The sequence below is a fragment of the Diorhabda sublineata genome, chromosome 4 (assembly GCF_026230105.1).
Source record: "Diorhabda sublineata isolate icDioSubl1.1 chromosome 4, icDioSubl1.1, whole genome shotgun sequence".
Classification (NCBI taxonomy): domain Eukaryota; kingdom Metazoa; phylum Arthropoda; class Insecta; order Coleoptera; family Chrysomelidae; genus Diorhabda; species Diorhabda sublineata.
The window spans coordinates 19,669,595-19,685,637 of record NC_079477.1 but is presented as its reverse complement, the minus strand read 5'-3'; the positions used below and the strand labels follow the sequence as shown (position 1 = coordinate 19,685,637).

Genomic DNA, 16,043 nt, shown 5'->3' with positions numbered 1-16,043 from the left:
TTTAAATTTTGATTGTTCGGCGAATCTCAAGATTTCGTTTCCAAATGATCTTGTCAAAATCCTGAAATAATCATGATTTGGATTCAAGAGATTATCGGAGTAATAATTATAAATATATTCATCATTGTGACTGAAACTGTCTTGCTCGGTATAGTTAAAATTTTCGTATTCGTTTTTATTACATCATTATCAAAATTTATATCACTATCAGCATTATAATAGTCAGGAACATTGGGATCAAATTCTTGGTAATATTCTTGATAGTTAAGTGCATTTTCAGAAAATTAATTTGGATTACCCTAATAATTTTGGCTATTATTAGTATAATAGTCATAACTGTAATGAATGTTATGAAAATCTTGATTTCTGTTAAAATGAAAAGTTTTTTGTTGATTGAAATTCGTGTTGAGTCAATTTCCTCATTGTCCGAGGTCTATAATTTGAATTCGGTCTGATTACTGACGGACGATTTTGATTTGCTGGTTATTTTGAAATTGTGTTTGGGTGAATTTTGACTAGGTCTAAGAATAGGTGAATTATTTGAACTACGATTATCTTGAGTTGGCTTTCATAGTGAGTTAATTGAAGTTCTCTTTTTATTCGGGAAATAGCTGGAAGGACACTTATTGGGTTACTAGCCCTAACAATTTGGCCAATTTTTTTATCCAGACCAGTTGATGAGATATTAAGGGTTAGTAATTCTACAAGACGTACTTGAGCCACTAACTGTGGTTAAGTGTTGTTGTTTACTAATAGCTGAATACATTGTTGTAATCTCAAAACAAAAATTGAAGGCGATTTGTTTGCTAATTGTCTGATTCTTTGAAAATCTTGAATTAAGGAATTTAAGTCGGCGGGAATCTGAATATTGTGTAGGTAATTGTGTAATTTAATTTGAAGGGTTGCCTGAATTAACGAGTTCAGCGACTCGTCCTATGAGTTTATTTTTTATGTGTAAAGTTAAAAATACCTTTTGATCGTGGTCGGCCATTCTATAATCTGTTTTACAAGCATTTATGAAAGTTGGGAAAATTTTGTTACCGTCAATTTCAGAATAATAGAAAATTATTCAGCTAATCTGTAAGGTTCAAAATTTTTCGCCTGATTGGCTTAAGCAGCTGGAGCTCTTTCTGTGGTGGAAGATCGCTCCGTTACGTGTTCCAGGCATTATATTTATAACTCAAATAAATATATTCAAAATATAAATAAATAATGATAATAGAACTTGGAAAAATAAATGGAAATAATTCGCAAAAATTTTGAATGAAATCAAATGAGATTCGTCAGCTAATATTTTCATTCCTTCCTTGGCTGCTGAGCTTTGCTACACCTGGTTAGCAATTTGCGTGCTCCTGGTGCCGGAAAGATCGTCTGCTTTGATTGGAAATAGAGCTGGAACTTTCATTCTGCTTGAGAAACACCCTTTTTTGATTTACGAAACAAAATATATGGATTTCTTTTTGAAAATAGATGTAGCCAATCCATTCACGCTATTTCCTTTTATTTTTAAATTTGTGAAGTTGGTTGCATTCTCATCCAGTTTTTATTCCATGTAACATACCTCTGTTAATATATATGAAACTCCGAATTTTTCTACTTTTAGATTTTCACTATCTTCTCACATTCTTGTGTTAAGACAGATATTCCACCCAAAGCTTTTTTCGTTGATCACTCACTTACTATACTTATTTCCAACGTTGACCATGGAAGTACAAACACCTTTGCATTGACACTCATTCCATATTCAACTGCTTTCATTACTTTCACTGCTCCTTCTCTGTCTAATCAGCATGAGTAGGTCTTTATCCTTTTATGAAACGTAGGCATTTTTTACTGAAACAATTGTTATAGATGGATATTGTGCCATTATTCTATTAGATCAAACACAAAAATTTTAAACTATACTTAAACCTGTGCTAAGAAAAGTAAAACGTCACCTTAAGTCGAGTTTCTCACTGAGACATATCTCTACAGCAGAATATTGGTTAGCTTAGATCAGAATATAACTACCTTCCTCATAAATACAACGCTTGAATGCTTGCTTTCGCAAAAACTTGTTACTTTGTAAATAAATGCACTATGCATAATCGTCGAAAAAAAATGTTTTGATTGAAGATTTATACTTTTCATTTTTTTACTTTAGCGTTGTTTAATTCAGCTCCATCTCAAACATATACATTTTAAATATTTCTGAAAAATTGTACAACATATGAGCAAATATTTTTGATAAAGGTCACTCAGTTTAAGCTTTATGTAATCTTTTTTGTCTCTTCTATACACAAAATTCCATTTCAAGACTCTTTCGCCAACTCAGCTACAAAGATAATTTCAAATTGAACTTGTATAACGAACAATTCACTGTATTTTTTTTAAGGTATACATCTTGTTATGAGAGAGATTTTTGATTATATACTATTACGGCAACATCGACACTTTCTACCCTCCAACCTCAGAAATACTTATAACGCACTTTCCAACTTTATAACTCTAATTGTCGTTTCTTTATTATTAAGTTCATAAATATAATAAGAATAGCTAGACTCAATTCTCTTTCTCGACTTATCAATATGATTTTTTTGATTCCATACCTCGTAACCGAACTATTTCTCTTCATTTCAATATTTTCTATATTTCATCTTCTATAACTTTTTTCATTTTTGCATCCAACATTTTCCAGGAATCTCCACTTTCATGTTTATTTTTCATTTCATTTTGACTATCGATAATATTTAATCTCCCTTGTTTTCAATAAACTTCGCCATACTTTCATAAGTCCTTACCATTTTATAACTTTTATATTATACAGGTTGTTTCTATATTCGACCGACAACGCTCTACCACAGTGAGATCTCAATAAATGATTCATTTTGTTATAGGAATACGAACCCTTATGGGGCCTAGTTGCTGAGATATAGGGCGTTTAAAATTTTAAATCTAAATTAAAAAATTGCCATAAATCAAGAACGCCTTTTAATTTTTTTTCAAATTTGGTGACCAATATGCTCCTTAATAAAATAATAGTAGACATAAACAAACTTTGAAAAAATTCAATCAGTAGCGCGCTGTCAGGGTTAGTTGTCACTTTTATCCCACTATTTTTTACGCCACTGGAGCAAATTCTTTTTTTAATTTTACTTTAAATTGCCTGATTATTTTTAGTTAAGAAACTAATAACCTTTTATGGAGCTAAAATGAGCAGTGCTGTAGAAATATGCCTCTTAACGAAAGTAAGTAATTTACAAATTAATTAATTATTTATTTAATTTCGAACAATTATTAAGCGTAAGTATTTCATAACAAATAAAAATTATTCATAATCTCAATATCAAACAAAAATGGATTACAATAATAGCAAAATTGGCAATGAAAATAAAAATAATAATAGCACATATTAAATTTAAACAGCACTGTATTACAACAATAACAAAATTGACAAAGTTACAGTAGTTGTTCAAACTTACTTACTTACTTCAATACACTTATTGCACCGTTTTGTCATTGAAAAACCTGTCTTTGAGAATAAATCTGGATGGGATTGAATGATTTCTGCCGCAGCTTGAATACTACCTATTAGATCGATAGGACTTAAGTCAGGTGATCTTGGAGGCCAACAATTGGGTCCATCCCGACCAATCAATTTTTTTCTAAAACGTCTGTTTAAGTAATTTCTTGCAGCTGCAGCAAAATGAACAGATGCCTCATCGTGTTGAAACCACATGGGTTGCCTAATATTTAACAGTATATTTTCCAACAATTCATCCAACATTTCTTCCAGAAAACACGCATAAATTGCTCCTTTTAATTTATTTGATAAAATGTAAGGCCCGATTAAGCAATCTCCAACCATACCCACCCACACATTAACCAAATATTTATGCTTTAGAAATGTTGAGTAGTATTTAATTACCTGCAGACTTTTGTTTAGAGGCAAATTTCTACAATTAAGTCATTTTAAAACAAACTTAAAAAAGACAGCGCACCACTTGTTAAATTTTTCCAAAGTTTGTTTATGTCAAAATATTACTTCATTAAAAAGCATATTAGTCACCAAATTAAAAAAAAGCGTTCTTGATTTATGGCAAATTTATGATTTTGATTTAAAATTATCTCAGCAGCTAGGCCCCGTAAGGATTCGTGGTAGAGTGTTGTCGGCCGAATATAGAAATACCCTGTATCTCACAGTGATTTTTATGCTTTTTATTTGTTGTTTACCAATATTTACTGTATGAAATACTGTGATATCTTGATCCGATTACTTAGTAAAAATTTTGTTTCTGTAATATTTTGCAGAGATGCCAGGAAGTTCATATTATACAAATAATTAAAATTTAAAAGATATTTCTAGTACTTATCTTCTAGACTCCTTTTATTCTTACTACTTACCTAATGAACTACATTTTCAATTTATTCCCTACATGTTCACATTCTTTTTATAGCTTTGAATAAGTCTCCAACTACTAGACGTTCTCTTACTTATTTTTGCACTCTAGACTCTTCTTGAGTCTAGTACTCATTATCTAGACTTCTAGGCATAGCACTTATATTCTAAACTGCTTTTTAGATGTGCTCTTGGGTTTTTAGATTTTTTTACTTTAAGTCAGTCCTTGACTGCAGGGCTCATTTTATTGCTAGGTTCTTAGGTTTGAATCTCTTCTTAAGTCTAGTAATCATCTTCTAGACTTCTTCAAACCTAGTATTCACTTTCCAAACTACATTCTATATTACGTCTTGGTTTTTTGACATTTTTCTTTTTTCGAAAAGTAGACTCATTTTATGATAAACTTTTGCGTTATATACTGTTTTTAGATTCATCTTTTAGACTTTTCTTGACCAAATACTCACCTTTTAAGCTACACTTTAGACGAAGTTCTCGATTTTTAGATTTTTTTAATTTAAGTGATTCTTTGACTAACTAGACTCGTTTTATTACCAAGCTCTTGCCTTTTAACTGCTTTAGACCTAGCTTTTCCCTACATTTCCCCATAATCAAATAATCAATTCACTCGTTGAAAATCTTATACCATATCACCTCTATAGAAGAGCAGTTTGAGAAGTATGGTACAATTTTTTTAACCTTCTACCAATTACGTCCCAAACATTTTAATTGGGAACAAATATGGGAAACTTATGGAACGACTATAAGAATAATTTTAGACTGATGGAGGTATTCTAAGGTTTGTCTGGATATATTTGTTAACTTTCTAAAAAGTTGATTTTGATTTTGAAGGGTTAATAATGAATCAGTTGAAGTTCGATTCTTATTGGATGTATTTATATTGCCGTCAATGAACATTAATGAAGTCCTTGATCCACAAGCAATGGCACCCCATATAACTACAGAAGGGGGATGTACACGCCGCTCAATAAAAGATTTGACTCGTCTCATCGCCCATTGTTGTCCCGTTCATTCGTTCTGTGCATCTGGCTTTTTGTGTTCAATCTTCTAGTCCCATGTCAGTTAATATCACACTACTATTTATTCCAGTTGCGTAAATGCGGCGAATGAACAGGGTGTTGAATCACACCCCTAAGGTTATTTAATTTTATTTTGTACACACTAATTGTTCAAATATAAACTTTGCAGGATTTTGCTTATAGTAGATTACTATACAAACACAAAAAAATGATAATTTGCACGGTTTATAATAAAAAAACGAGTAGTAATGTAACTTAATTCATGTTTGCACTTTTTGTTATCATACAAAACAAATTAAGGAATACAGATGCCAATATACCTTTTTTTAGAAAATTCGACCTGATTTTAAAAGTGGTTCTCAACCAGATGAGGATATTTTAAACTTTTATAATAACAACGTCAGTCTATCTGTAAATTCTTTTTCATCGTTTCATTCAACAAATGATGAAGAAGTTATAATATATATATATGTATATATATATATATATATATATACTCATATATATATATATATATATATATATATATATATATATATATATATATATATATATATTTGAGTATAGATTTCTCCAATTTCCTCAAGTCTAGCGCAAATTGTTATGGAAGAGAATTGTAGAAGAGAAGATACTGGATGATATGGATATTGATGTAGTGTTAATCAGAAGATACGTTGACGACTGTTTATCAGTAATTCCTGGTAACAAATGCAATACATACCTTTATAACTTTAATAAATTTAATTCATGTATCCAATTCACTTTAGAAATTGAAAACAACAACAAAATTAATTTCTTAGACATGACACTTATTAAAATCAATAATAGAATAAAAACTAAATATTATGCAAAAGAAACATAGTCTGGAAGATATCTTAATTATAACTCATGCCATCCCAAATCACCAAAAATCAGAGTCGTTATAGGATTAACAGATAGGGTATTAAAATTAACTTCTCCAGAATATCACTGTGAAGTAATTAAAAAACTCAAAAATACTTTGAAGAATAATCAATATTCAAAATATCAAATTAATAGAATCATCTGGCAACGTACATATAAATTATACAATAAGAACAATATAAATCCAACTACACAAATAAATAGAAGTAAAGAAAAAGATACAAATTTAGCACTCCCTTATACAACTATTAAAAAAATTGAAATACATTTTATCGAAACATAACATCAATATACATCATGGATCACACAACACATTATCACCACTATTAACTACACTAAAAAACAAAACTAAAGACACTAAGAAATTAAATATTATATATTTCATACCACGTTTGAATTATCCAAAAAATTATATAGGAATGACTACACAATATTTAGAGAACAGAATAAATGGTCACAAATACACCAAAAATGCATAGACTGCTCTACATAAACATGAAAAAAATGAACATCATGAATTTGATTTTAAAAAACGAAAATCTTAGCTCAAGACACGAACTACTAAAAATTATTAATCAAAGAAATGATACACATAAAACATAAAACAAGATGTCATGTTGATCATAATAAAATCCTTCCTCCAAATTCGTTTGGATTCATATCTAGGTATGGGTGCTCAACAGCATTGGCCGCTGTCACTGATGATATATACTTTGGATAAAAGCTAAGTGAGTGTACTTTTATCTACTGATTGATTATTCCAGAGTACTTGATATTTGAAATCACAAACTATTAATAGCAATTCTTCATTTCATTGGATTTAGTAAACCGGCTATTGCCCTTATTTAGTGCTACCTTTCAGATAGACCTCAACAGGTTATTAGATGATGTCATATCTAATAAACTGACAATACAACAAGGTGTCCCTCTTATATACAATCTACACTTCCAACTTTCATACTTACCTTACACATTGTGAATATCACGACCACACCCAGATTTATCATCCGTTCAAACTTTTTTATATACAGCTTCAGACCAAATAAATCAAGAACTCTCTGAAATAACTTTCATCTCTAAAAAACATTTATAAAAAATCAATCCAAGTAAGTCTGGTGCATTGATTTTTGGCCATGAAGCACAAATAGCAGAGGTGTACTCAATCAGATGCAATTACGATTTGAGAATAATATACTTACTTTTAGTGAATACGGTAAACATTTTGGTTGGATATAATCGATACCAAATTACGATTTAAAAAACATATCTGAAAAACTAAGCAAAGCTTATGCTTCACTGAAATTAATCAACAAAGAATGTATTCAAATATTGTCATATAGAAAATGCTGTGTGATTATTTGGTGCTTTCACGCTTTAATCACTATGATGTTGTATATTGGCCATGCTTAGAGCAAAGTGCTATTTAAAAAAACTCAGAACTCTTTTTTAATACTAATCTACGGCATCATACGAAAAGAAAGAATCTCGTATACACTAAAAAATGGAGTTGGCTTAGTATGTACAAGAGAAGAAAGATGCACAGTGTGAATTTTTACTGCAGAATTTTACTTTTACATGAGAATTACCTTAATGTTGAGACAGAGAAATGTAATAATTATACGTAACTTCACATCCTTCATATGAAGTGTCCCTTTTTATTAAATATTTGGATATTCCCAATTATTTGCTTGCAATGCATTTAAAAATATATATAAACAACTGCTTTTTGAGCAACAGTTGAAGGGAAAAATTGTAGTGCTTTATGTTCAGTATTTACCGAATATTAAATTTGTATGTTTCAATAGAGTGTGGTATGACTAACTTGGTGAGGTTAGTGTGGAAGAATTGGTCAATCGACATAAAACAAACCTTTTATCACATTCTTATGTAGGATATTAATATATTGTTATCAATCGTAAATAATTAATGATTTATTATTATACAGTTCTTTTCTCACAGAACCGGGATGGAGTTCAATATTCTGTGAATTTAGCCAATTCTGTAAATCTTTTTTCAACCACTTGGTTGTGGGTCATTTTTCTAAAAGTGTCGAATGATAACTTACCTTATCTATCACCGTTATATAGCTCTGAAGAAGAAGATATATCATTTATTCGAACTATTCTTTAAAAACATCAACATGCATGTCCTTATGGTAGTCACCGGAACAAGTAGTTTCAATACTTTCAAAAGTCAATGAAATTTAACAAAACCGTTTGAAATGCCGATGTAATTTCTTTTCATCTTAATAAAATAATTATATAAATCCTAGATATCCCAACACAAGAGAGAGAGAGAGAGAGAGAAAGAAATGCTTTACTGCCAAAAAATGGTTACAATATGTAGACAAAAACTTGTAAAAACTAAAAAACAAACTAAAAACAACTAAATAGAGATAAAACAAATAAAACAAAATTTCAATATACAGAATAGGTAATAATTAGTATATAAGTCGTTTATAAGTCCATAGTAAAAATTAAATCAGTATGTAACATGCCCGGAATTGCCAAAGATGATATCAATTTGATTTCAATTGGCAAGTGACTGTGCATTTTTTGCATTGTAAAATATTGAGCCCTTAACTAATTCTCAATGTGGAGTTGGTAAGTAAAGGTCATGCTCCGCGTTCCTAAGTGAATAGCCGTGCAACGACTTTTCTGAAATTAGAGAAGCATCTTACGAATTATGCAAACAGATTCAAAGATATAATATAATAAGGAAGAGTCAGAATTTTTAATTGTTTAAAGAAGTCCCTGCAGTGAGCCCTGCAGTTTAGTCCGAATAAATATGTAACAGCTCTCTTTTGTAGTTTGAAGATTCGCTCAAATTGAGTCTCACTACACGTACTCCAGAAAGGAAGGGCATATCGGAGATGCCACTCAATAAGGACATAATAGACTATTAAGGAGATGAATAAGCTCAGTTTTTTGGAAACTGAACTCAGTGCAAACAGGAGGAACTTATTTTTTTAGATTAGGCGGCAATAAGTAACTCCCATTTCAAGGAATTGTCCTCAACAAGCCCTAAGAATTTAAAAGACTCAACGACGTCTATTGTAGTGTTATTTAATAAATAAGCCTACAATGTATTTTTATATGATAAATCTTTTAGTTTAGGAACGTTGAGACAGAGAAGATTAGAATTGCACCATAATTTAAGGGTGATTAGGTCACTTGGTTAGACACTATGAAGTGTCTAACCAAGCATACTAATAATTCCATAATACTTGACAAATGTTTGTCAGTAAATGATTTAAAACAATTAAGTATTAAGGTTTTTTAGAGACCGATTTAAGAATACTCAACTTGGACCTCCCTACTATATGGTAAAACCTGAAATCGTATTTGCGAAATTTGTAAGGAAGAGATTCTTGGAATTTGAACTAAATAAAATTTCGAATTGTTCTTCACAACCAATAAAAGCCCAAAAACTTTTATTAGCTCAGGTACATTTATGAAAATTTTAGGAAATATATATATATATATATATATATATATATATATATATATATATAATATTTAGATTTTTTAAAATGTATGTTGGAAAAAAAAATTATAGAACATCCTATATTTTTTGTTTCAACCTCTTTCTCACATCTTTGTGATTTTCAGATATTATGAAAATTGTGATTATTTTTTCCAATTATTTCTTACCTTCAACAGTTTTTCAATTTAAATCCTTTAACTATATCCTAAAATGATAAATGATAAATGCAGGCTTTTCTATATACTATATACTATTATATACTATATACTATTTACTCAGTTTGAGGGTGTTCATGTTAGAGCACATGTACTATCTAAAAAATTGATTTTAAGCATTATCAGTTTTTATACTCACTTTGAAATATTGCAGTTGTTTTTCATTACCTTTAGTATACAAGTTATCACAAAATTAACACCCGTCCTGATTCTCTCAATCTCATTATCAATCTTTTTTTTATTCTTTCCTATGAAATATATGTAATGTAACTATTGTATTTTTGTCAATTTGCGGATACTCCACGCCTGTTACTTCAAACACAATACGGGGTATTTTAGTTTAGTTTAAAATCGCTTTTTACCATGTTTCATTCTCTCATAGTGTAATTATCAATTTATTTTGAATCATAAATATAAAGTTGAGATATATTGATTATAATTCAAACAGTTTATTAGATATAAAACAGAAAACGTTAATTAGAACAAAAACAAAGAAACAAAACCAAATACCTACAAAATATTGAATACGATTTAACTTATGATTATTGGAAAAATCAGATATTGAGTATAGAAAATGCTCAGATATGCATTCAGAAAGTGCAAAGAGTCTTCACACATTTTGAATTATTTAGTTCATATCGTCTTTGATCACAATCTAAATTAGATCTAACGATTATCTACTTAAACACATTAGCGTCACACTGGGTGATTTTTCTCATGTTCATTGAACATTGAACAAATTCCAGAAATATTCTTATGTTAGTATAAGGTCATTTTACTAGAGCTACTTTGCTTTTTTCCGTTTTTATGATGCCAGGTTTAAGTGAACAAGATTCAGACGTAAAATTTTGTTTTCTGCTTATTAAAAATGCTGCTGGAATTGTTTCGATGTTGAAAGCAGCTTAAACAGATGACGCTATGGAGGAAGCTCAAGAGTACGAATAGCTTGCGCTATTTAAAAATAGTGACATGTCGATTGATGACAACTTTACAAATCAACGGAAAAAAATTTTAAATACGCACAGGAAGTGGATGTGGAAGAATGCGCAACAGTTTTCGTGGAAAAAGACTCAATTTATGGCAAATAGAAGTCTGATACTTCCACCACGACACAGCCATTTCTGTTCAATAATTTGAGACTAAATATGATGTGGTAACGCTGTCTCAAACACCATTTTCCTCTTTCCACATAAGGAAAGAGGCTAGAAGTACTCCAATTACACAATGTCTGAAAAACCAAACAAAAAACCAGAAAGTACCTATCAGACTGATGAGTATGAGTAATGTTTTTAACTAGGAGCACCGGTGGGACAAATTTAACAATTCTGAAGGAGAGTATTTTGGATGAGATAACGTTGTTTTGACATTTTGAAAAAAGAAATTGAATTTTTCGGCTATTTGCAATGCGCTGTAACGTTTTTAAACACTCCCTCTCCCTTCCTGAACGTCACGTAACACCCTAATAACGAATTTTACCTAAAAGTCGGAATTAGCTTGTGCAAAGCACCTGAAAGTTGCAAAAATAATTTTGTTTTGTTTTAAAAGAGTTTATGATAATGTAAAACAAAATAACAGATTTCGTAATATATGCTTTAATCATTGATAATATTTATTTATATCAATATTTAATAATTAACAATCATTTAAGATGTAATAAACATGTGCTTAAATTTAAAATATGCTGAAATGGGCTAATAAACACAATTTTTCTGACTCAGTCCTCTCCTTACATACATTTTGGACTTCCTCCATTTTTCTTCTCATGTATTCTAATATTTCAGCTTATTTTTCAATTTGGCAATGCAATTAGAAACGAAAGCTCAAATGTCAAAAAAAATCAGTCATTAATCAAATATTATTTGTTATAATAATTGTTAATATAATCATTTCATTTAAATAATTATGTTTACCGAGTTAAAAAAGGTTTCTATTATAAAAATTGTATTAGTATTACTGCTCCTCTGTCCACGGTATTACAGGTCACTCAGATTCTTTCATCACTGACATCATCCGAAGAACAGATAAAGAGGGTTTCGGATATGGTACTTGCATCAAAACGGATACTGTAACGAAAACAAAATAAAGATGACGTACAATACAGTCGAGGGATTCGCCTTAAAACATAAACGAAAAGGGTTACCAATTTGGACGTTTTTTTTTTCACTAGTTTTTTTTTTATTTTGATAAAAAACTAGTGTTACGTAACGAGTTGTTCGAACCTCCTTCCTCCGTCATTCGTTACGTTTTACAATACCCTCTGCTCATTGCGTTACGTAATACTTAAATGCTCCCTGACTACAATAAGCAAGAGGAGGAAGCTTAATGATCAGTTATCATACCTGCTTCCAAAAAAACACTATAGGTTTATATTTGAATCGATAGGTTGATAAATCATCTTAAGGGTGTCTTACACCCTTAACACCTAGAAAAAACTTATCGAAATGCATGAAACATTTGAATATTTAACTGGGAATAAAATTGAGTCATCTTACATTAGTAAGTAAATACTAAGAATTGACAAGGTTTCATTGACACTTATTGATAATGAAAATCTACCAATAATGAAGAGGAAAAAATTATGGAAAATTTTACGTGAATTTTATTACCTCTGGAAGAAGCAGCAATAGTAAAATACATATTGTAGACGGAAATATGTGGAAAGGATAAGTGCAAATAAATGGAGTTCAAACAATTTATTCTGATGGAGCATAGCTTAATGAAGGAAACACGTTTGGTAAGACAAATCAATTGAAAATCATAGGCTAATTTATCAACACAAAGTCAATGAAAGATAAGCCATAGTTTTCTTATTGCCATTTGCAATTCGAGGTAATAAATACTATAAAAAAGTATATTAAAAACAGAAACCAAGCAATATAACACGCAACACTAACAACATTAACATAACATAACAATACATTATTTCCGTAAATTAAGCAAAATACTATTATCATCGTTCCGCCACTGAAGCCCCCGCCTTCTTGATTTATTACGATCAAGAATAATTCGGGCGTGGAGTTAAAAATAAACTTGACAATAGAATATAGTGAGAGAAGCGGAGGGGAAATCGAATGACAGCTTGTAACGGTATAGTGAAATCAACACTGTGATTCTGTTTTAGTGGTCAACACGTGTGATGTAAGTAGGCATAGTAGTACTAATCGTAAGTGCGGGCAACCATGGCAAATCAACAAACCACAGATCCCGTAGCATCCCAAAATCAGCCATTGAATAACCCACCAGACAGCGCTAATAATGAAAATAGCGTTGAGAGGACGCGCACAGAGAGGATTACCAAAATTAAACAAAAAGTTCTGCGTAAGTGCATTGTTTTTGTATATTCTTCTAATACTGGTTTTGATTTTAATGTAAATAATAAGCAGCTAAATTCATTAAAATACTCTGTGAGTAATATTTGTTCAAAAATTATTTGAAAAACGTAATATTTATTATAAATAATTTCTGATTTGCAATTCTCAAAGTAAATAATACTAGGTACGACAGAAAAGTTAATATATGCCATAATTGCTTATACGTAAATTGAAAATTGAAATAAAATTCATTCAGCTTATGTTCAGACTGCAAAAAGTAGTCATGTTTACCGAGTTGATAATTATACCTATTAAATAAATATTTTTATTGAAATTCTGCAACTTATAACTGAATGTTTTCCTCAATATTCTTAAAACTAATAAGCAATTGTTTTATATTTATATTTACGCCGGCGGACCAAAGGCAACGATGTTAGATGAGTTTGTCTCTATATTGGCGTTTCTTGACGTTTTATGTTCTATACCCTAATATAATATATACATAAATATGATGAAACTTTATAAATTATGACTATTTTTATCAATTTTTCAATTTATATTTAGTTTAAAATTATACAAACAAATCCTTGTTAATTGTTCTATCATATTTTTAAATGCTACAGAGTAAAAAAAGTCACGACTCTTGCAAAACCAATGCAAGATAAATCTGAGTAAAGTTAAAATATTAATGCATCTAAATGTTCTTGATATTAGGTCTCTTCTAAAATATTATTATGAACATATTTTTTTCTATTTCTTTGTTTGTGGTCTTTTCTATTGTCAAGAAATTGAAAATTACGCTATACATGCGCTGAGAATAGAATACGTGCTTGATACTTTTGGAATAAATGTGAATTGTTTAATTTAAAAGTAATGTATGTATGTTAAACAACGGAATGCCGTTTTTATATTGAATATAAATAGTTGAACTTATATTGAGTGACAGATAAACTAAAATGTAAACGAAAGCTTGAACTTTCCTTTATATCTAAATATATTACAAGAAATGTTGATTATATGAATGACGCACGATTTCTTGGAAAAAGGTTTAAAATGACTTTGTTATAAGGTAACTATGAGTAATGAGGTACAAAAAAATTCATTCTTGAACTTAATTAATTTACTGATGTATAAAACTGAAACATACTTAAATTTCCTCACTGTGTATGGAAAGATGAGTACGAATTCAAAAGAGTTGATTTTTTGTGAAAGTTACAATGGTGACCCATATCTAAATAAAATTATTGAACATTGGTACTGATTGAGAGGTTATTAAAAAATCGACATAAAATACTGTAGTATTCGTCAATATTATTTAAACTAGCGAATACTTGTTGAACTTGTGGATTTCTTAATAATTTTCTTTAACACTCAGGATGATATCCAGCATCATTCATCGTTGTAGGAAAATTAATATCGTGATACTTATGTTTTATTTTCTCACGAATCACGTGCATACATCTAGCCTTTTCAAAATGAGCTTCTTCGAAGTCTTTCAAATTGTTAGCACGACCACATAAGAACCACACCTTCATTGTTATTGTTTTAAATCATTTTTTTAACAATAATCAATAGGAAATACTCCAAAAAAATTTAAAACCCTTCAACAGAGCATGTGTGCACAGCTTCAAAAGTAGTTCAACAACTGAGACGCTCAATGTTCGCATCAAGTTTGGACAGCGTCTCGCATCTTTTTCTAATGTTAAATTTCTCTCTCGGTAGCATAAATGAAGCATAGTTAAGTACAGGAAGGTACTTTTAAAAATGCCTCTCAATGGTTGTTCCCAAAACTTACCTGCTCACAGCATACCTGAGATAGACACTTAAATAGCAGGGCTGGAGGACGTTCATTGTAGTTACTAAGCTTACTTCTCTGGTGACTAATGTCACATCAAGACTCAAAGAGAGCGACATTAAGTCTATGGAAATTGTACATGAGTCTTTCCCTCTTTACTCTAAAATAGTCAAAGCTTGGCTAGCCTTACTACATGAATAGCAATAGTATAAGGCTTGAAGGAATATAAAGTATCGTGCCAGGAATTTGTCACTAAAATAGAAGTGGTATTAATGTATTTTCTTGATAAGAAATGTTTGAACTTCAATATGAATATAGTTTGAAGCGGTTACTCGATAGGTACGATAACAGAACAAAAAAAAAATAAAAAAAGTATCGTGCCTTCGAGTTAACACCAGATTTAAGAAGGCACTTGTTCATAATTATTTTCTACTCACTCGAAACTAAATTGTAAAATCAGTTTCAAGCGGTTACATTGGTACAGTTTGTGTCCAAAGAGTGTACCGTAGAAAAAATATAGCAATGTTATGCATCATTTTACCCTGGCACTAAATGTTTTTTTAATAGTGAATATCAGTGAATTATCATTTAAAAAATACTTCATCCGGTAACTCGATAGGCCAGGTTTTTTGCAGCCAGCTCTTGGACTATTACTGGAAATATAAATATAATATTTTTTCGTATTTGTCATGATTTTTAATAAAAAAAAAAAAATAAAATAACAACGCCTATAGGTATATGTCAACCACCTGTTTTTATAATTTCTACGAATGGCTACTTTTAAATGCGAACATTTCTTCTATATTAATGCTATAAATTTTTCCTTTCAATTTTTTTTAGATGCTGCAACAACTTTTTACTTTGCTTGGTTATTTTTTTCTTAATTGCAAGTACGCACGTGTACTTTTTCTTTTGTTG

The 16,043-nt window shown here is 30.2% G+C and overlaps 1 protein-coding gene and 1 long non-coding RNA gene across 3 annotated transcripts in view; one reads left to right on the top strand and one right to left on the bottom strand.

Moving 5' to 3' along the window:
• Window positions 1-8,880: 8,880 nt before the first annotated feature.
• LOC130443223 (uncharacterized) lies at window positions 8,881-10,290 on the bottom strand. The gene is made up of 3 exons (XR_008909831.1): window positions 10,159-10,290; window positions 9,972-10,009; window positions 8,881-8,975 (listed from the first exon to the last, which is right to left on the bottom strand). It is a non-coding gene; the product is annotated as an uncharacterized LOC130443223 (long non-coding RNA).
• A 2,746-nt stretch (window positions 10,291-13,036) lies between these two features.
• Window positions 13,037-16,043, top strand: part of LOC130442603 (uncharacterized) — a 42,035-nt gene continuing 39,028 nt past the window's right edge. The window contains exon 1 of one of the 2 annotated variants that reach the window (XM_056776874.1): window positions 13,037-13,337. In XM_056776874.1, coding sequence (XP_056632852.1) covers window positions 13,199-13,337 — 139 coding nt within the window. In that variant the 5' untranslated portion in view covers window positions 13,037-13,198. The remainder of the gene's footprint in view (window positions 13,338-16,043) is intronic. The other variant, XM_056776875.1, reaches the window with a different exon arrangement.